Source organism: Artemia sp. Qi Xiang Cuo, chromosome 7 (assembly GCF_049724085.1).
Source record: "Artemia sp. Qi Xiang Cuo chromosome 7, ASM4972408v1, whole genome shotgun sequence".
In the NCBI taxonomy this organism is placed as follows: Eukaryota; Metazoa; Arthropoda; class Branchiopoda; order Anostraca; family Artemiidae; genus Artemia; species Artemia sp. Qi Xiang Cuo.
The window spans coordinates 82,134,350-82,157,749 of NC_142800.1; the positions used below are offsets into that span (position 1 = coordinate 82,134,350).

Genomic DNA, 23,400 nt, shown 5'->3' on the forward strand with positions numbered 1-23,400 from the left:
ACTCGAACTTTACCGTAAAGAGCGAGGTATTGACGAGGGGCCGAACCCCCTCATATACGTAATAGTTTATGTTCGTTTAAGTTTTAATGTTGCTCCTTACTTTCAGTTCAAAAAACTTTTGTTTTTATTTAAGGAAAATTAAGAGTTGTAATTTATTATATGATTAGCACTCCAGAGACCTTGATTCATCATGACCCAATTAAAAAAAAAATTTAAATTTTCTAAAAATTTACTTAAAATTTTACTTAAGGAAATTTACTTAAAATTTTACCATATTTACTTAAGGTGGTTACCATCACTCCTGTTTAAAACCGTGTTTTGTTACAATAATAATAATATGAATGTCATAGCAATCAAAGAATGAAGTATTCAAGATTCAAGTGTCTCTCTGATATGCTAACGAAATCATATCCGAGCAACGTATCTTACTTCAATAAAACATTATGTAGAACACCCTAACAGTCAGTGGATCTGTATTGTTCCATTTTTTTAATTTGCCTCTCTTTTATTTCAGTTGAAACAATGGCGTCTAGAGCTTGTATCAACTCACCAAATTTCATTTGCTATGTGTGTGGCTATCTCACAACCAGAGCCCATTGGAAGACATTGACACCATTTCTAAGGATAGCATCTGAACTACACTTTAATCAAGACATTGAGAGCAGTAAGTTGTGGGCACCAGAGTTCATCTGTTTGACACGTGCATGCAACTTCTAGGGTTGGATAAGCATGGTGAAGAACTGCTTGTTCGTAGTTTTTAAGTTGTATTTTGGTTTTTGGGCTTTGTTTGTAGTTGTCTATTGCGTGTTGCTATGGCCCGGGGGGTTTTCCGATAAAATCTTATATATATATATATATATATATATATATATATATATATATATATATATATATATATATATATATATATATATATATATATATATATATATTTGTTTGTTTTATGATTGATGTTACTGGTCTAATAAGGCGATATCTTCATTTTATCTGTATTTTTATCTGTATTGTTCCATTTTAAAAAAATTCTTTTGAATAGATTTACCACTGTCAGAGCTAAAACTTAATGAAGGTCTTTAAAGATTTGTAATAGTAAACAATTCTAAATTAGTACATTAGCGAACAACGTGATCAAAGAGTGAAAACAAAAAAAAGCAAAGTGAAAATACCTGGAAATAATATTGATTCACTACCCTTTTAATCCCTTTTATAAAAAATAAGTTTTCGCAAGTATTTGTATTTTATAGTGTAAATACAGGTTGGTGAAACTGTTGCCAGACACAGGCAAAAGAAATTGGAGATCAAGTTGTGGCATGCTTAAACAATGAAAAAATAATTTATGTTCTCATTTATTAAATCCTTTTGCTCAATTAATTTTTTTATACAAAATGAAATACCTGGTTCTGCCCTGCGCAGTTTCTCGTATACAATTCCTTGTTTTGAAACAGAAACATCACTAGACAAATGACCAGAAGAAATACCGAAAGACTTTAACTTATGAATTTGGTCAACAATCAGAGATCTTAGGGGGGATACAACGACGGTAACACCGGGAGAAACTACAGCTGGTAGCTGGTAACATAAGCTTTTGCCACCACCGGTTGGCATCAAAATAAAGCAATCATGACCCAGAAGAGCGGCATTAATTGCTTGTAGCTGCATTGGGCAAAATTCACGTAGACCAAATTTCACACGGAAAACCTGAAATAGAATAACTCCTATAGTTCACTAACTTATATTTTTACTGATGTTTAGTAAATAGCAGAAACTTGAAGTTAAAAGCTGCACACAAATCTAAACCCCATCAAAGTATAAAACGATTTCTTTAAATAAGAAGAGATTCGCAAGACGATGGAAATCCACTATAACGTCCAGATATTTCCACCTGGAACTCATAAGCCGATTTAGGTGGATTTTTACACAATACTACTCTCTTCTATTATACGTGCAGGTACACGAAATAGACTTGTATTTCCTAAGGAGTATCAAACAAGATTGTTAAAAAACAAGTTTAAAATCAGTGTTAGAAATCAGAGACAACGCTACTGAGTTGCCCATAGTAAAGAGTCATATGGCTTCAATGTTTTGTTATTATTAGCTAAAAAAAATTTCCGAAACAAAAATTTTTCAAAGAAAAGTAGAGAGCCATATTAAACTTAAGACCAGCAGAAATAAATCCCTAGAATTATTCACCATAAACACTACCAAACTCAAAACGACCAAAAACTACTATTACCGAATAAATGAATCCCAAAACGAACGGAAACTAAAATAAACGACAGAAAATATCTAGATAACAGTTAATAATATAGATGAATACAACTACTACGACTAACAACTCATCGCAGCATCAAGCCACCTGATGCCAATACAGCTACACACCCTCCACCACCATCCCAATATATTCAAAGTCCTTGGAAGTCTTTACACCCTCCTTGGAAGTCCCAATTTCCCGTAAAACTTTCTTACGACACCCTCCTTACCCAAACGCGGACGACCTACCTTCCATTTAGCCTTAGGCAGTTGGCTGAAAAGAAAAATCTTTGCAATCTGTCATCCATCGTCTACAAAAATGCCTTAGCCAACTTAGCCTTCCTCTCGCTATAGCTCTCGAAAGAAGGATTGACCCACACTTTCCGTACAACCTACTGTTTGAAATATGGTCAGTCAATTGGGTACCCAAAACAGTCTGTTGGCAATTTCTCTGGAAAACATCCATCGGAACTTCCTCCATTTTTCAGAGCGCCCATGCTTCTGAACCATATTTGACCACTGCCATCACTGTAGCTTCCAATATTCTAATCTTGCTTTGCAGACTTGTCTTCATGTTCTATCAAAATTTTTTTAACTACAAGAAAACACCCTGAGCTTTGGCTATTTTACTTTTAACAATTTCAATGCTCCAACCGTGTCTACTAATAATACTACCAAGGTAAATGAAGCCTCTTGACAGATCTTTTCATTACCCAACGTCACGTTTTCATCTTCGCTTATACCTAGCCTTAGCGACTTAGTCTTCTTAAAATTCATATTCAAACCTATTCTAACACCCTGAACTCACAAAAACCTCTAAAAGCTCATTCATTTTGCTCAAACTTTCATCTAGGATGCTGAAATCATCAGCGTAATATGAGTCCCGAATTTTTTTTTCTTTTCCACTTGTTTCTGTGCTCTCCCATTGCTTTTCCTGTGCTCCTTAAGACAAAGTCAATGAAAATGATCCATACAAAGGGGTACAAAACAAGGTGGCCGACGTTTACTCCCCCCCGGCGATTACCACCCATGGAAAATATCCCCCCCCACCGGTGAAAATAAGGCTTTCCAAACTTGAGAATTTTATTTGAGTTTTACCTTTTTAATTTACGTAGGGGAAGGAATTTTGGTACTTGTGTATTATGCACCACTCACTCAAGTTTACGCTGAGTAAAACTTGAGAAGAAACCGGGTTCTTCGTTAGTTTTTTCTTCAGCTTAGCGCAAGACAGACAAAGACAAGTGACAAGAATATATGGGAAATATATAATTTTTGCTATATATTTGCACATAAGGGGGGGGGGAGGTATTTGGACAGTTTGAAGTCAAAAAACAATTCTTTCTAGGTATATAGCCACTAAACATTACAGAAGAACACCGAGGTATCTGGAAATTTTATTAACTAAAAAAAAAAATCCCATTATAAAGTAAATATAATGTTTCATTTAAGTGTTTTTCCACGTGTCAAGTGTTGTTTTTTTTGTCAATGACCGTATTTCAAGTATTAAGCACTATTATTAGGTTAATGCAGTGTTTCATTTAAGTTTTTTATGATGATTGCTGATCAAAGTTTATGTTATTTGTGCCTTTCATTTACGTTATTTTACTGTGTTCATGGCCGTATATTTGGCTTTAAAATACACTTATCTATCTATCTATCTAATAAGCAGAATAATTGTGCCAAACATATTTTGCATGCACACCCGCTATACTTTACCCCCCCCCCTAATGTGCTAATCTATAGCCCAAATTTTTTTCTAAAGTAACGAAAGGAACTAACTAAAAAACCAGTTTGTTCTTGAGTTTTACACAGCGTAAACTTGAGTGAGTGGCGCATAATACACAAGTACCAAACTTCCTTCCCCCTACAGAAAAAAAAAACTCAAATAAAATTCTAAAGTTTGGAAAGCCTTATTTTCCACGGGGGGGGGGGTACTTTCCGGGGAGTGGAATATTTTCCGAGGGGGTTCTTTTCCAGAGGGTATTTTCTGCGGGGAGTATTTTCCACGGGGGGGGGGGATCTTCCGCGGGGGTTGTTTCACGAGGGGGGGGGTATTTTCCGGGGGGGGGGGGTATTTTCTTTGTTTTTTTTTCCTGGGGGTATTTTCCGGGGCGGGGGATAATCAACAGGGTGGGGCTTAACTCCTGATTTAATACGAAACCAGCTACTAACCTCACTTCCTACCTTAACCGCAGAAGCTTTATTCTCGTGCCTAGCACTAGTGCATAGCACCATGGAGGCCTGTGAAAAAGGACACAAAAGCAATATCTAACGAACGGCCAACGATATTAAGTTTAAAATTTAAAAGCAGAAACAAATTACAATAATATTTCAAATTCAAATTGACCAGAAATTACTATAGAGAATAAATGAAACCCAAAACGAACAGAAATTAAATATACAATCATAACAAAAAAATATACAACGAGCAAAACTTAAATTGAATATTCAAATAAAATTTAAAACTCGCAAAATCAATCACCTAAACAAAAGTTGTCAATTGCCCCCATCCCCCTCCCCTAGCTGTATCAGTATTCACCTAATCCGTCATTCGAGCTTTACTGAAAACGAATTACATTACAAATATTTTCTTATAAATTTACAACATTAAAAATAAAAACAAAATTACAGTGGATAAAATCTTGAGTGCTTAGCTTTGAGAAATTAATTTCATTATATATTAAATATCACGTTCAATCTTATTGGTTCTTTCCAAGAGCTTTTCAAGGCACATATAGTTTTCATAAAACGCAAATGACGCAGTAGGCTTGAGACTTTTAAAGTTAGGGTAGGGGGTACATCACAATAGGAAATCAAGCTGTGTCTATCATAAACTCCCAAAAATCAAAACTAGAACATTAACTGATGCTTCCAACTAAGTTTGGGATGAGATGTGACAACACAATTTGTTGTATGCCCAGATGATAAGAACCCCCTTTTCACTTCCTCCCTTAGGATAAGATTCGATCCGGCCAGCCAAGAGGCAAAACTAGGACGATGGTCCTTACTTCCAAGAAGTTTAGTTGAGACCCGAAAACCAATTTTGAAGAATGTGCCAATGATAATATTATGAAATGACCCTATCTTCCTCTCTCCCCACCAATGAGATAGATCGCAGCTGAGCTTATTTCAGTCCTAGTTTCAGGCCATGCAATGCACACATATAGACTTTTGGAAAGCTCGACCAAATCAAAAATGTTCTCATAATAATAAAAAAAAAGATTAGAGATTTTGCATCGGACTTTTCCTTAATTCTTCTGTGAAACCCAATCAAAACACTAAATTTTAATTCAAGCTCTCAAGGACATAGTTCCATATTCTGTGCGAACTTGATGTTACTTAATCCCTAAGAAGTGCACGTTCAGAGCTAAATATGTTCCATTTTGTTTCTTTTTTACACTGTTTAGTCGGCTAAAAAATTGATTCTTTTTAGTCGAGAATTGACAGAAATTGTGCATAGATTTATAGGAACTTTTCCCTCGCGTTTCACAATGTCAATATCCTGAGTTCTGTCGTTCTTCTCGAACAATAATGATCTCAAAATTTTCGACTTCTACAAAAGCGATTCTAATTTGAATATTAAATATGAAAAAACTGCCAAGGAGTAGTTTACGCATGCCTTACAGTTTACAGAGTTTTGAAAACTAGCTGTCACGAGGCTTTGAATCACTTTTGTTTCATAATTGCAAAATAGTAGAAAAAAATAACAAAGTTTGTAACAATGACCTCAAAGTTTTCGGTGTCAAATTGGTAATTTCGACTTGAAGGTTGATTTCAGCTATTTTACTGTAACTTGTTCTTAAAATTAGCCAGACAAAAAAAAGATCTGTTCACCTGAAAAGCCACGTAAGTAGATATAAAAAAGAGGTGAACTGCGAAATTACATTGACGAATCCAACTTGGTCATCAGTTGCCTAGTAAAACTCGTCATAGAGGGCCAAATTACACCAGAAAAAAATAAGAGTTGTTTCAAAAACATGTTGAGTCCATAAACCTTTTAAGAGTTGTGGAAAAACATAGTAAAATATTATGTATTATATTATGTTGCATAGTGTAGTTTAAATTAAAATAATATCATCTAAACATTTTTAGCCAAAAAATGACGCTAGAACACAAGATGTAGCGACTGACCTTATAATTTATTAATCTCCTTTTTGAGTAGAGGGGTGGACAACTCTATATAAACTAAGAAACAGTGTCACACGTACTCAATGTGATTTCTTCCCTATTTTCAGAGACTTCAACATACAAGCTGAGGAAATTCAAATTGACCAAAAGTTTTTTTTTATCTCAAGCCATGCATAAATGAAGATGAATAACGTTTTTCATCTTTGATCACAAATTTTTTCAGAAACAATGTAAACATAAAATGACTTAGATTGTATGTAGTTTCTGATCTATCTGCAACAAAGGAGTCAAAAGAGCAAACGAAAATCAATATATTCCTTCTAGGGATATAGCTCAATCTATTGCCTTATCTGAAATACGAAAATTTCATGAATCAATTGCTTTTTACCAGATTGTATCTACATAAGCTAAAACTATACTATTATACCAACCAATACAAGCAACTAGTCTTTAAATTCCTTACAATTTGCAAATGATTTACCTCCATCATTTCATTGCTGTGAGAATAGTTTTTTCTATCAAACTCTCCAGTTAATCCATCATTCCTTATATTTTCTCGAAACTTCCCGTTTGTGCAATGCTTTAACCTTCTCTCTGCTGCTTCTGAATGCTTTAATGGGCTATCTGGGTTATAAATTGGCGACATCAGACTGTGACCAGGCTCCAGAGAGGTTCTGTTTACTGATGCTAAAATATTTTTTATTTCAAATTATATGTAAGAGATCATTTTTACAAAGAATCAAAAAGTTCATGGTGACTGGAAACCAACTGTTAGCAACTAGGGTCAATGTTAACCGAAACTAAAAAAAAAATGGAATTTTGACAACAATAGATATATGAAAAAATTAGGTTTTTTATTTTGATTACAAATATATAAAATTTTATATAAACTTAATTTAATTTAATATTAACCATCAAGGTACAAGCCTGAGAAAAATTTGAGTGATTTTCGAAAAAGAGGGAGGGTTTTAACATTCCCAAAATATCATGGAATTTTAACAAAAATTATAACATCACATTCAGCGTATCGGAAATCCCCACAAAAGGGGGTTTCAAGCTCCCATATGTAATACTGAGGAATTTCATTTTTTTTCCGGAAGAAAAAATCACATACGTATTTTTTTATGGGTGATCCTATGATCCTATAATAGAAGATCAAGAGAGGGCACAACCCAACTGAAATCGAAAGTTCTAGTGCCCTATTTAATATATCTAATGACAAAAAAGAACACAGGGTAACTGGCAAACCCCACAAGCCCCTTTTGTCCCCAAAATCATTCAATCGAAACATCGAGAGTCATTTCGTTACGCATTATTGAAAGGTCAAATAAATATGCCTCTCAGAAAGAAATGAACCTCCATAACATCTGGGAAAAGGACTGTAAGCTGTGAAATTTTGCTCATTATTTACGTATAGTATTTGTTATTGGGATGAATACAGACATTGCTTTTTGGAAGAGGTGTTTTCCACTGAGCCAATTTTCCATGAGGACGAAATTGTCCCCCCCCCTCCCACGAAAAAAAAACGAAATTTGCAAACGTTTCTTGACACTTTTGTCGAGAAAGATCGAAAGTGAAAACTAAGGTTGAACTCATTTGAACTCAGCCCGTGGCAAAATGGGGTGAAGAGTTTTCGAAATCGCAGCCCGCAATTTGACCTTGTTACCATTTCGAAAGAATATGCTCAAAGAATTACTCGAATATGGTCTTTTTACATAAAAAAAATTGCCCGTTATTTTGAATAAGAATGTTATTTTTATTTTGTAAGAGATTTATATTGTCAATTAAAAAACAACAACAATTGTTTGAATTTAGTCCTGTACAATAAATGATATATATTGTTTTGTTTTTTTTTCCTTTTTTTAGAGAGTGATTGTTTTAAATACAAACGATTCTATGATTTTAAACTTTATTCTACTTTGTTTTTGGAAATTGGGAGAAAAGTTGTCGAATACGAGAAATAGGAAATTATTTATTCAATAGTCAAAAGCATTCTACACTTAGTTGTATTTGGATTTTGAGCGGAGAAACATGTATCAGATCGTTATTGGTGGACCGTCAATGTCTAGAAACACGAAACTATTGTAGTACAGATTTTCGGCAAATCCACACAAAATTTGCAATTGCTCTAGTATATGGTAAGAATCCTATGACAAGATAAAGGCTTTGCACCAAACACAAAATTTATACAAGGGCTTGATGTGAATAACACTATTGAGCTAAGTTCTTGGCCGCTTATTGGAGATTTAGATAAATCCGTTGAACAATTGTCATATGAGACGCTAAAATTGTTTGCTGAGCGCTCTAGCAACGAAAAAAATTCCGTAACTATCATCCTCCGCAATCCACTTCATCAAAGCAAGTGTATGAGAACACTAGCATTGAATTGTACATACTATAACATTTACAGAGTCGTTCGTAATTCAAGTTACCGCATACTCTAAACAAACACATTTATCCTGGCGTCACCTAATTTAAAGTAATAGACTGTTGACTGTTGAAGTAATAGAATTTAAAGTAATAGACTGTTGAACTACCTCATGGGAAGTGAACACGCTCAAATCGATATGTCCAATTGAAATTCACGACAACATTTACAATTTAGTTAATTTGATATCCGATTTGGTCACAAATCATAAAAGTTCACTACCATTTGACAACCACCTCTTAAGCTTTTTAAAGTCTTCATACTTTCCAAAAGCCTTATTATGGATAGACAAATTCTCAAAGGTTTAATGAAACATGCAAAACCACTATCAAACGTTAAAAGAAGATGATAAAGATTTCAAATCTATCTTGGCAAATAATAAGACACCTAGCAGTATTAAGAACAATTATGATAACCCTATAAGCGATTTGACGACGACACTGGAAAGTAGGAATAAGCAATGGTGTCATGATATGACATTCAATTCACCACCATCACCAATCATCAGTGTGCAAAAGGGCAGTGGCTTCATTGGTACGAGTTTGCATTCAATGTTGTAAAAGTTTTGAAACAAGTTTATGAGAATATTGGGAAATGGGAAGTCCCCTAGTACAATTGCCCAACTGACGGGACTTCAAAAGAATCTAGCAAGAGAATATCTACCAAATAACCAATTTACACTCTTCATCAAAGTCACAAGATTTGTGACAGTCACTAAAGAAAGACTATACCTTTTTTCCCTTGAAAATTAAACAAGCAGATCTTTTGACTCTAGTCGAGATTCAGAGGAGTCGCAATAATCCCGTCAAGTATATATAAATTGCAATCAGCATCCTTAGCAGTTTTACAGAAGGCATTACTTTGCAAACAAAGAGGCGAAGAAGTTGCTAAAGCTCTAGAGACTATACTCGACGAAGATTGTTATAAGAAAATTGAAACGGATTAAGGAGCTGAATTTATCAATTCACATGTATAAAGAAAATGCAGAAATATAATGCAACTATAATATAATTTAATGCACATTCACAGTCCAATAAAAGCTGCAGTAGCAGAGCGATTGATTAGAGCTATTTTTCTTCTTATTTCACGATATCATGCATTCAGAAACACTGTTGCTTATGTTAAAGACTTGGATAGAATCATAAATATTAACAATCAACACCCCATCACTCTCTATACAAGCTTAGTCCTTTTGAAGTTCATTGGCGCAATGGCAACAAAACTGACATTTTCTCAAACAATATTCCAATGAAAGTGGAATAGAAGAAAAAGGTCTGTCGGTGATATGGTTAGAATTAACCAAACTACTAATGGCTTGGAAAAGGGGATTTTTTTCCGGTTCACTGAACTTTTTAGAGTGTAAAAAGTCTTAGAGATTAAACCTATAATCTATCGCATAAGAGATACCAAAGATGAAGAGATTCACATCTTGTTTTATAATTATGAACTTCAAAAAGTCAACAACGATAGAGGAATCCGTCAGATTGAAAAGATATTAAAAATTTAAACTCATTGCAGCTTAAGAGAGTTCCTACTCTGTTGGCTAGGATAAAACTCTGATTTTGATTCTTAGATAAACGTTAAACACATACATAATACCCAATCCTAATGGCTACCATGTGCAACATATGTCCAATTTCAATGACCCCTGTATAACAATTTTTATAAAACAAGTGACTTTTGGACCAAACTCTCTCCTGCCATCAAATGTGAATGGAACTGAGAAGTTGCGCTCCTCGATTTTATTTTCAAGAATACATATGATGTCTTGAGAAAGGAGTGGAAATATGATACAAAAGTCAGACCCCATGATTGGCCATACGCTAGCAACGAAGGGGTACGAAAATTTGACTACAGCATTGGTGCTTTCCAATTAACTATTATACACAAGAATGGTGCCTTCCGATCTAACTATTTAACGGAACAGGGAAAGATCTATATTAGCTCCCCAACTGAGATTGAGGACTGTTCTCAAAATAATTTGAGAGATGTTCTTGGTTTAAAAAAATAATGTAATCAAAGTTTAAAATGCTAGCAGCAGCAGTGGGATGGACCGTGTAATTTTTTCAGACTATGCACTCACCTTCTGCTTGAATAGTTTTATATTTGTTTATGCATCATCTGTTGAGACCTCAACAATTGGTAGTAGCAACGCTCCCCTACAACGTGTTCTAGAACGGAAAACCAACAGGAACACGTTCATCATCATAATATATGTCCACTCTAATATATACCAATAAACATTCCATATTTACCGTTTGGTCAGTTAACACTAAGAACAGAATGAGGTGACCCTTTAGCACTAACAAAAATCTTGGTTGTGATTATAAGCTATTTTCAACCCATTCAAAATGTCAAATAGAAAAATTACATTCGTTACCGTAAAAAGATACTGTGGACATAAAATTAACACTCTCCTCATCCAATTTCATTTAGCGAAAAGAACTTACAGATGCACCTAATGTATCAGTGAATCTCGCTTCGGCAAAACTTAGTTCGACAACAGCAGGTTATGAGCTCTGTTGCGGTGGCAACTGAAGAGTTGAGAGCCAGTGGAAACAATATTAAACTGCTCGTTTCTCGCACGATCTCCAACCAACGATATATTACTACAGGTTGACATACTTACACTGATTTTACATTTATTAATGGTAAATTCTTTAACAACTTGCTCTAGATACTGTAAAAAGTACCAATGCCACAGGATCGTGGACAGCCTCCCAGTGCACATTTGAATTGCTTGGGCTTTCCAAAATAGAATTCAAAGTAAATGAGATCCCACTGTACAATCTATTCTTCAATACATCCTAAAGACCCCTGCATGAGTTGACAATACAGCCCTTATATCGAAATTCAAAACAGTTCAAAAATGAAATAACCGATTCAATGTTTTCGAAAAACTCATGGTATCATTGTAATAAACTTCGTGGGAACTAAAGATATGAGTATTGTACGAAGGGGCACTGTACGAAGGGTCACTGTACACTTAGAAGGCCCTTTAGCAGAGTCATTGAAAGAGAGCATTACGCTAATATCACTAAGTCAATAGGCCACCTACTGAATAATCATCCCTGGTGGCAGTGTTCTGCTAGACTTGATGCTATGTAAGCAAATCAAATAATCAAAGGGTTTCATTAGGATCCATTTATGTCGAAATACAAATCCTATGGTGTACTCTCGGATTATCACGGACAAATTCACAGTGCGAACAATATTACCATCATTGTTATGTTAATAGTAGCCCAATGGACACACAGACTGGACACTAGCTAAGAATTTTTTAAACAATGAAATATGTAGAATTTTTCAATCTTCTCGACCTACCACACACATTCTACACTCCCCATATCAAGACCTTTATTTAAAGCAAGGGATAGTCTATTGTTCAAAACCGGAAGAGAATGCAAGATTTGTCAACCAAAAGCCATGGGTTCCATGAACTATTGTATTGTGTTTTCAGATGTCGTGGCAGTACCCACTGAGAATTTCTCAACATTTACGTGGACAACAATGATTTCATAGCAAAAAATACACATTCCCGTTTGTGTAATGTTGATTTCAATTCCCTAAGAATAAAGTGTATTAACAATAATTGTAAATTTGTTTATAGATTAATTTTTTCTATATACACAGAAGTCTTTTTCGTTTTCTTGAATAGATTTTCTTTAGATTTCTTCTGATACATGTAAGTGATCATCATTGTCAAGAGTAACTAGTGTTGGTATATCACATGGATTCACTTTGTGTTGATCTTGTAACGAAAATCAATTTTTCCTACAATATAAAGTAACTACACTCTTATTATGTATCTTTGTCAAGTCAACGACAATTTTTTCACTCATAATATGAAACTCACGTGTTCTGTATTTTATGATTTGATGAAATATTGCACAATGGATTTTCAATTGAATGTATTGCTCTTTGTAACAGTCAAACAAAAATCAGTAGACTTATAGTCATAATGCCCGTTGACTTCTCAACAATGAGGTAGGAACAATAATCTTATTGTTTCTACTTCATTGTTATTGTTCCTACCTATACATACTATAACACTTACAGAGTCGTTTGTAATTCAAGTTCCCACATACTCTGAAAAAAAAGATTTATCCTGGCGTCACCTAATTCATACTTTCAGCATACAATAAGGCAACAAGTCTCATATCATAGCTATGTTTAAATTTAGCTGAATGCAAACTTCAAGTTCCAGAAGTAGTTAAGCAGCAGACATAGTAACATCGACCTATTGTTCTTGCCTTAGCGGTCAGAAGGGAAAAAAAGTCTACAACTCAAAAGAAAGTGTCTTCCCCAAGCGGGTGGAAGCTTTCTTGCAATTTAACTACCAATAATTGCAGGACTTGTAAACAGTTGTGTTTGGTAGTTCAAAGAAACTGGCTAAACCCTACAAGTTGACTCCAATTAGAGTTAATTCTTTCACCAGCGAAATGCTTTGAGCACAATCTAAGCTATTTTATAGCTGAGATTATGTATAGATGACAGTATTGTGGACTATCCAAAACTTCAAATGCTTCACAATGTACTTCAACAAGTGGACAGACAAAAGCCTTACAAGAGAAACCAACCAACGTGAGTGTCATTGACAAAAAAGAAGCATCGCAAAATTCAAGAACATCGCGACCCCTATCACCAACAAAACAACAAAATTCGAAGAAGGTATAGCTTCAACTTTGGCAAAGTTTTGTCAAGTTTGTTGGGAATTTATTGCCATAGTCTTATCGAATTTAAAGTAATAGACTGTTGAACTACCTCATGGGAAGTGAACACGCTCAAATCGATATGTCCAATTGAAATTCACGACAACATTTACAATTTAGTTAATTTGATATCCGATTTGGTCACAAATCATAAGAGTTCACTACCATTTGAAAACCACCTCTTAAGCTTTTTAAAGTCTTCTTACTTTCCAAAAGCCTTATTATGGATAGACAAATTCTCAAAGGTTTAATGAAACATGCAAAACCAATATCAAACGTTACAAGAAGATGATAAAGATTTCAAATCTATCTTGGCAAATAATAAGACACCTAGCAGCATCATCTGTTGAGACCTCAAGAATTGGTAGTAGCAAGGTTCCCCAGCTACTTGTTCTAGAACGGAAAACCAACAAGAACACGTTCATCATTATAATATATGTCCACTCTAATATACATACCCATAAACATCCCATATTTACCGCTTGGTCAGTTAACACTAAGAACAGTATTAGGTGACCCTTTAGCACTAACAAAAACCTTGGTTGTGATTATAAGCTATTTTCAACCCCTTCAAGATGGTAAATAGAAAAATTACATTGGTTACCGTAAAGAGATACTCTAGACATAAAATTAAAACTCTTCTCATCCAATTTCATTAAGCGAAAAGAACTTACAGATGCACCTAGTGTATCAGTGAATCCCACTTCGGCAAAACTTTGTTCGAAAACATCAGGTTATGAGCTCTGTTGCGGTGGCAATTGAAGAGTTGAGAGCCAGTGAAAACAATACTAAACTGCCCTTTTCTCGCACAATCTGTGACCAACGATATTTTACTACAGGTTGACGGACTTACACCGATTTTACATTTATTAATGGTAATTTCTTTCAAAACTTGCTTTAGATATTGTAAAAAGTGCCAGTGCCGCAGGATCATAGACAGCCTCCCCGTGCACATTTGAATTGTTTGGGCTTTCAAAAATAGAATTCAAAGTGAATGAGATCCCACTGTACAATCTGTTCTTTGATACATCCTAAAAATCCCTGTATGAGTTGACAATACAGCCCCTACATCGAGACTCAAAACAGTTCAAAAATTAAATAACCGATTCAATGTTTTCAAAGAACTCATGGTATCATTGCAAGAAACTTCTTGGGAACTAAAGATATGAATATTGTACGAAGGGGCACTGTAAACCTAGAGGGCATTTTAGCAGAGTCATTGACCGAGAGCATTACGATAATCTCAGTAAGTCAATTGGCAATCTACTGAATAATCATCCCTGGCGGCAGTGTTCTACTAGACTTGACGCTATGTATGCAAATCAAATAATCAAAGGGTTTTATTTTCACTGTCTTCAATATTATTCAAGATTGTGTTCAACCCATCTTGTAGCCTAGGTAAACAGATTATGTTCACCTTTACTGCAAAACATAATTGTTGCTCTAGCTTGAATCTGTCCAATGATATCACATATCTGCCAAAGTTTTCATCCCACTCGAATATTAGTCTAAAACCTCTTGTAGTTTCTTCTGCAGCGTCAGAGACACTTGTCTTTATATCATGACTGTCCACTCCATCAACTTTCAATTGTGTAAAACCACCCACTTCAATAATAAAAGTGTTTTTAACTTAAAAGTTCAAAAACTATCATTGCGCAGTCTAAACAATGATTCTCAACTATGAAAATATACATCTAGTATCCTTGCTTATATCTACTGGGTTAAGGACATTCGCTGGGAGTGCTAAATTTACAGAATGCCAGGTTCAGTGAACCAGAAATGTAAGTCATTCTCATAGACATCGTTTGAGCGGTGTCAGAAGCACAGCCAAGGTAAGCTATCTTCATATTAAGACGATGGGGAGTATTAAGAAATAGGGCAATAATTCCCTTGTGTGCAAAGTTGAAATAAGACGAAACAATACTAAAAAAAATTCTTTTATACCTTTAAGACCGGGTATAAAGTGCAAACACCTGGAAAAGTGAAACCCATATTAAGGGCATTGGCATTGTCGGATTGCTGTCAGGCACCAAGTGAAAGTCAGCTATATACATATTGAGACAATGGTGAGTATCACGAGATGGCGCTATATCTCATATGAAAATTTTAAAGCAATGTGAAACAATCCGATAAATCAATAACGATCTATTGATAACATCAGTTGTGCAATCGATAGCGACACGAACATAGTATTAATGGAAGCAATACTAAAACAACTCATCAATCGAAGATGACAGAACAATACCAATCACATCTGCTAAGTGAAAATTCCTACGAGCCTGATAGGAAACCCTATGGCTATACTAAGAGCTAAAGAGGGAGGTATTGAGGATTGGGTATTTTTCTTCATATATAAAACAATTTTTGCTCGAAGCTCTGGCTCCCTTTTGGAGAATCCTTACGAGGTTAGAAAAGAGACCGTATGAATTTCATTTTACGGATATACCAATTTCCTTTTGTGTTTCCTCTTGAGACGAAGAAATAACACTATATAAAAAAAAAAATACATCACAGATGCACATGAACTTTTTTCTAGCTGATGAAAAAAAAATTTCAATTTCATAACTGATGTAATCAATCCTAATCATTTATTGACACGCTCTATTTCACATTGTTTATTTGAAGTGTAAGCTTTTCTATTGTTTTCCTCTTTTTATATATACCCAAATTTTGAATTTTATAAACTTTGAAATGTAATAGATTAATAATAACCATAATACCTTTAAATTGAAATGTTAACGCAAATATGCTGGAATTTTGTTAAAATATAATGGTAAGTTTGACTTCAGTAAAAAAAAAGTTGCACGAAGGACCTTTTCGAAAGCAGTTAAAAGATAGGGAATAAACACCAAGATTTTTCTAAAGAACACACCTAAACACTATAAAGCCAGGATGGTTGGTAAATTTGAATCGCAATAAGAGCAAATTTCCTGAGTTTTTCGAAAAAAACCTTCTGAACAAAAAAAGTTTGTTGTATTTAAAAAATTCAGCGTAAACGGTTGCATTAGAGCAATAAATAAGTTTAAGCCAAAAATGAGTCTATATGTTTCATTTGAAAGATAAAGAATGTGTTGCTTTTTCTTTATCATTTTGTAAAGGAAAAACAAAACCTGATAATTGTAAAACCATTAGAAAATTAAAAGTTAGATGCACTTTGGCAAGGAAAAAAAGAGAAAAAATTCAAGCCAAGTGGACCAAAATTTCGAGATTTGACATAGGTTAAAAGGTACGAAAATTAAAAGTTTCATCATACCAGAGCTATTTCAAGATTGTTATTCTGAACGAACATTAAATTCAGAAAGTGAAGCCAAATTTACCTTAATAACTCTTCTTCTTCGGCGAATTATGTTAAAATAGGCCCAAGCAAACGACAGTATAACTGTACTAATCAATCACGAAATGTAAAATTTGTGTAAATAGGTTACTAAATATTGAAAATAAGGCAAAAAAAATCCAAAAATAATGACAATAAAGAAACTTGATAAAACCAAAATCTAAGAAAAAGACAACATCCCCCCCCCTAGGGCAAATAAGTTAAAAACATAGAAAATGTTAAAAGTGAGCCCTTCAAAAGCTGGATCGATATGTTTTCACTACTTTTAACTCCATAGTTTACTTCAGCTCTTTGTAGGTAAAAACATTACCTCTACAGCTTTAATTTATGGCAGAAAAAGGCAGAGGTGTGAATCAAGGGAAAATTCAGACGCATAAGGAATTATACATCCCCTTAACGTCTACCACCGACCGGAACTTCACCGAGCTTTCAATAATCGTCACAACTGTACACTATTTTCTCTTGGTGTAAACCTTCTTTCTCATCTCCTCTACCTCTTCAAAAATCATACATACGTTCAGACAATTAATGAAAAAAATTGTATCATGTAGAAAATACTGTGTTTAAAAATTTGAAGCGTACAAAATATAGGTCTGGTTTTAATTTTTTAGTTTCCGTATATTACAATAAACGTTTCAATATAGTTTACCTACCATTGACTGAAGACGACGTTGTAGCTCCTTCAACAGCAGGAGATCCAAACTGTTCTGAAAAACTGGAAGTACCGAAAGATGTACTTAGACTTTCATTTCTTGTATTCTCTGTTGGATACTTGTCGATATATCTCGATTACAAGCTAAATCGTTGAGTTCTGACGTCACCGATGCCTTGTCAAGAACTAAAGAAGAGCTGCTAGTTTTAGAAGCTACTTCTGTCTTAAAGGTAAACTGAATTGGTCTTTTAACTTCAACGGTAGGTTTATCACTCATTTTGTCCATCGACAAAGGTACTGCTGAAAGGGCGGTATCCGAGCCAAGATCTAATCTTTTTCTAGCATTTGAAACAAGCGAGAATGATCTGCGTAAGGGCCTAATACCATTAACAGCAGATGACGAGCCCTTGATTTTATCCTCTATAGATTTTGACAGGGAGCCAGCAGATATCTCCAAGGCTCTTTTTTTTCCAATAAGGTCGAGTAGTTCAACATAATGTTTTTTGGAAAGCATACACAGCTCAATAGCTGGTATTGATTCTAAAATATTACAAATACTTTCCATAGTCTTTATTCTTCGTTCATTTTTTCGTATGTTCTCTTCTGGATTATTTGACCGAGTGATTTTTGGAAATTTGAAATGAGACGAGGGAAACGAATTCGAAGCGGTTTTTTCTGCATTTTCTTCAACTTCTTCACTAATTAGTGTTTGAGCACCAACGGATGTCTAGACAAGAAATATAATAAATAAGAAAGTCTCTAATAAGAAAAAACTGCTTATAAGACAAAAAACAGAAAACCAAAATGGGACATTTCTAACCAAGAAACGACACATTTTCGTTTTCCAGCAATAACAGATGTTTGTGCATTTTGTGTTATACTCCATAGATACAGCATGATGGTTAGCCGTCTACGATGAGATACTTACTTTCAGGTATTGGAGAACGCCTATGATTTTAAAACTATAGAAAGAATAAAACTAAAAAAAATACTGACTAGTCAAAAATAGGAATTCCAATAATTTAATTTATAAAAGTTTATCCTATTTTCTATAGGCTAAATGTCATACACTGACTTCTTTTAATGAATAATATAAATTTGTTGTATTATCTGGCTTCTTTTCTTGACACCGGGTCACTATACACCATAACTCTTCCATAGGCATGTTCACGACACTTATACGACTACCCATTCCATAAAAAGATTATATGTTAACACTGGGCAACTAGTATAACTGATAATTCTTTCCCTGGGGGCTCTGAAGGGTAGAGGGTTGACATCCCCATATACATAATACTTGACCTTTCAACTATGCTGAACAAAATAGCTATCTCCGAATTTTGATAGTATGTGGAGAAATAATGGGCGTGAGGGGGGACTGTTCACCCTCAAATCACTTTTTACTCATAAAAACGACAGTAGATCTTTGAATATCCACTCGAATGGAATGTCCTTAAAGTCTCATCGACAACTCTTTCTATACGAAGTGCTTTGAGTGGTAGAAAAAAAACAGAAAAAAAACAAACACATAACACACTGTCACCACTTCGATCTTTACTGAGCCAGCGCCTCCCATGATTATTATATCATGATTATTTGCAAAGACCTGTTATACATTACTACTATATTATATAAACAAAAACTTACAGCATTAAAATCCTGGGGCCCAAAGGATTCATTCCACCGTTCAAAACAATCACCATTATTAAAAGTATCTTCGAAATCTTCAACAGAAGGTTCTTTGCTATAGTCTCTTACTGAAAGATAAACAAAACTTTAAAATTCAGTATCATTAATAAAATTATTTAAAACATTTTTCCATAAAACAGGTTTTTCAAAGAAAAGTAAAGCTCCATTAAACCGAAAATGAGAAGAAATTCAATCAAATAATCCTTCAAGCATTGAACTACCACAAATCAACATCATTAAATATATGAAACCCAAAACAAAGAGAAATCACAGGCAGCGCAATAGCGCTGCCTAAGTAAAGAACGATGTGGGCACAATGTATTATCCATTTTTTCTCCATACCCGGGCACTTCGTATCGAAGGAGATATCGTAGAAACTTCAAAAAGGGCTCATTTGATTGGAAATTGGAGTGGATATTGCCCTTTCTAATAGTCGAAAGTGATTGGTGGGAAGCTAGCCCCCCCTCCCACGCCCAACCTTCTCCCCAACACCTCCCATCAAAATTTTGAAATAGCCCGGTTGTTCAGCGTAGTTGATTTCCAGATAGAAAATATATTTTTGAGGAAGACGCTCCCCCAAAACCCTCGGGGCAAGGGTTTTAATTTATGCCCTGAGGGCATATAAGAATGATGTTGGCACAATGTATCATTTATTATTTTTTTCCTTTAGAGTAGGGCACTTCGTCACAAAGAAGTTGTCGCAGAAACTTCGAAAAGGGCTCATTCAATTGGAAATTGGAGTGGCTTGTGTCCTTTTTAATAGTCGAAAGTGATTGGAAGGCAACTAACACCCCTTCCACGCCCACCATTTCCTGAAACACATCCAATCAAATTTTTAGATAGCTATTTTGTTCAGCGTAGTTGATTTCTAGATAGAAATTATGTTTTTGAGGAATACACTCCCCCACAGCCTTCAGGGCAAGGGTTGTAAGTTATGCCCTGGGGTCACATAAGAATGATGTATCATTTATTATTTTGGCACAATGTATCATTTATTATTTTTTTCCTTTAGAGTGTGGTACTTCGTAACAAAGAAGTTATCGTAGAAACTTCGAAAAGGGCTCATTCAATTGAAAATTGGAGTGGCTTGTGGCCTTTTTAATAGTCTAAAGTAATTGGAAGGCAACTAACACCCCTTCAACGCCCACCATTTCCCAACACACATCTAATCAAAATTTTTAGATAGCCATTTTGTTCAGCGTAGTTGATTTCCAGATAGAAATTATGATTTTGAGGAATACACTCCCCCACAGCCTTCAGGGCAAGGGTTGTAAGTTATGCCCTGGGGGCATATAAGTTTTTATAGAAGGCGTTGTCGTAAAAACTTCAAAAAAGGCTCATTCGATTGGAAATTCAAAGGGCTAGTGCCCTTTTTAATAGTCGAAAATGATTGGAGTGCAACTAGCCCCCCCCACGCCCATCATTCCCCCAAACACATCCAATAAAAATTTTGAGATAGCCATTTTGTTCAGCGTAGTTGATTTCCAGATAGAAAATATATTTTTGAGGACCCTCCCCCGCAACCCTCGGGGCATGGGTTGTATGTTATGCCCTGGGGCACTAACAAAAAATATTGGTTGTGATTATAAGCTATTTTCAACCCATTCAAAATGTCAAATAGAAAAATTACATTGGTTACCGTAAAAAGATACTGTGGACATCAAATTAACACTCTCCACATCCAATTTCATTTAGCGAAAAGAACTTACAGATGCACCTAATGTGTCAGTGAATCTCACTTCGGCAAAACTTAGTTCGACAACAGCAGGTTATGAGCTCTGTTGCGGTGGCAATTGAAGAGTCGAGAGCCAGTGGAAACGATATTAAACTCCTCGTTTCTCGCACGATCTCCAACCAACGATATATTACTACAGGTTGACGTACTTACACTGATTTTACATTTAATAATGGTAAATTCCTTCAAAACTTGCTTTAGATATTGTAAAAAGTGTCAATGCCACAGGATCGTGGACAGCCTCCCCGTGCACATTTGAATTGTTTGGGCTTTCCAAAATAGTCAAAGTGAATGAGATCCCATTGTACAATCTATCCTTTGATACATTCTAAAGACCCCTGTATGATTTGACAATGCAGCCCTTACATCGAGATTCGAAACAGTTCAAAAATGAAATAACCGATTCAATTTTTTCAAAAAACTCATGGTATCATTGTAATAAACTTCGTGGGAACTAAAGATATGAGTAATGTACGAAGGGGCAGTCTACGAAGGGACACTGTACACTTAGAAGGCCCTTTGGCAGAGTCATTGAAAGAGAGCATTACGCTAATCTCACTAAGTCAATAGGCCATCTACTGAATAATCATCCCTGAAGATTATTAGGGATGATTAGAATAATGATCTATCTGGGAAAACATATTTTCCCAGATAGAAAATATGTTTTTGAGGAGGACACTCCCCCACAACCCTCGGGGCATGGGTTGTATGTTATGCCCTGGGGGCGTATAAGGTTTTTATAGAACTTGTTGTTGTAGAATTTTCAAAAAGGGCCCATTCGATTGGAAATTGAAATGGCTAGTGCCCTTTTTAATAGTCGAAAGGGATTGGAAGGCAATTAACAACTCTTTCACGCCCACCATTTCCCCAAACACATCCAATAAAATTTTGAGATAGCCAATTTGCCCCACGACGTTCAAAGTTTGAGGGAAATTATACCTTTGAGCAGGACACTTCCCCGACAGTCTTCAGGGCAAGGGTTATAAGTTATGCCCAGGGGGCATATACAGTTTTTTATAGATATCTTTGTCGTAGAAACTTGAAAAAGGGCTCATTTGATTTGAAATTCAAAGGGCTACTACCCTTTTTAATAGTCGAAAGTGATTTGAGGGCAACTAGCCCCGCTCTCACGCCCACCTTTTCCAAAACACATCCAATCAAAATTTTTAGATAGCCATTTTATTTAACGTAGTTGGAAATTGTTAAAATTAGGTCTTTAAGGATGATAACCCCTCCCCCCACAGCCCTCAGGGCAAGGGTTGTAAGTTATGCCCTGGGGGCATATAAAGTTTTTATTGAAAGCACTGTCGTGGAAACTTCAAAACGGATCATTCAATTGGAAATTGAAAGGGCTAGTGCCTTTTTTAATAGTTGAAAGTGATTGGAGAGCAACTAACGCCCCTCTCACACCCACCATTTTTCCAAATACATCCAATCAAAATTTTGAGATATTCATTTTGTTCAACGTAGTTGAAAGTTCTGGAAATTAGGTCTTTTAGGATGATAGCCCCCTCAGTGCAAGAGTTGTAGGTTATGCCCTGGGGGAATATAAAGTTTTTACTGAAAGCGTTGTCGTAGAAACTTCAAAGATCGTGAAATTGAAAGGGCTAGTGCCTTTTTTAATAGTTAAAAGTCATTGGATAGCGAATAATGCCCCTCTCATGCCCACCATTTTCCAAAACACATCCAATCAAAATTTTGAAATATCTTTTTTTTTCAATGTTGTTGAAAGTTTAGAAAATTAAGTCTTTTCAGATGATTACTTCCTCAGAGTCCTAAGTCCAAGGGATTTAAGTTATGTCATCGGGATATATAAGGTTTACATAGAAAGTTAGTGTATAAATCATAGGCAGCACGATCGCGCTGTCTACGTAAAGAACGCTGTTTCACAATCTATTTTTTTTCCATACCAAGGCACTTCGCATCGAAGGAGCCGTCGTAGAAACTTCGAAAAGGGCTCATTCGATTGGACATTGGAGTGGCTAGTGCCCTTTTTAATAATAGAAAGTGATTGGACAGCAACTAGCCCCCCTTCCACGCCCATCATTCTCCCAAACACATCTAATCAAAATTTTGAGATAGCCATGTTGTTCAGCGTAGTTGATTTCCAGAAAGAAATAATGTTTTTGAGGAAGACACTCCCCCACAAACATCTGAGCAAGGGTTTTAAGTTATGCCCTGGGGACATATAAGAACGATGTTGGCACAATATAGTATTTAATATTTTTTCCTTTAGAGTAAGAACCTTTGTATTAAAGATAGTAACGTAGAAACTTCGAAAAGCGTTCATTCAATTAAAAATTGGAGGGGCTTGTGCTTTCTTTAACAGTCGAAATTAATAGGAAGGCGACTAGCACCCTCTTCCACGCCCATCATTTCCCAAAAAACATCCAATCAAAATTTTGATATAGCCATTTTTTTCAGCGTAGTTGATTTCATATAGAAATTATGTTTTTGAGGAGGACAGTCCCC

General features: G+C 35.2%; 1 protein-coding gene across 2 annotated transcripts in view; it reads right to left on the bottom strand.

Moving 5' to 3' along the window:
- The window catches only part of LOC148950763 (recQ-like DNA helicase Blm), a 225,769-nt gene that overhangs the window by 84,528 nt on the left and 117,841 nt on the right, over nucleotides 1-23,400 (bottom strand). For both annotated transcript variants that reach the window (XM_089091738.1, XM_089091737.1), the window contains exons 3-4: nucleotides 6,860-7,065; nucleotides 1,395-1,698 (exon numbers count right to left, since the gene is read on the bottom strand). In XM_089091738.1, coding sequence (XP_088947864.1) covers nucleotides 1,395-1,698; nucleotides 6,860-7,065 — 510 coding nt within the window. The remainder of the gene's footprint in view (nucleotides 1-1,394; nucleotides 1,699-6,859; nucleotides 7,066-23,400) is intronic.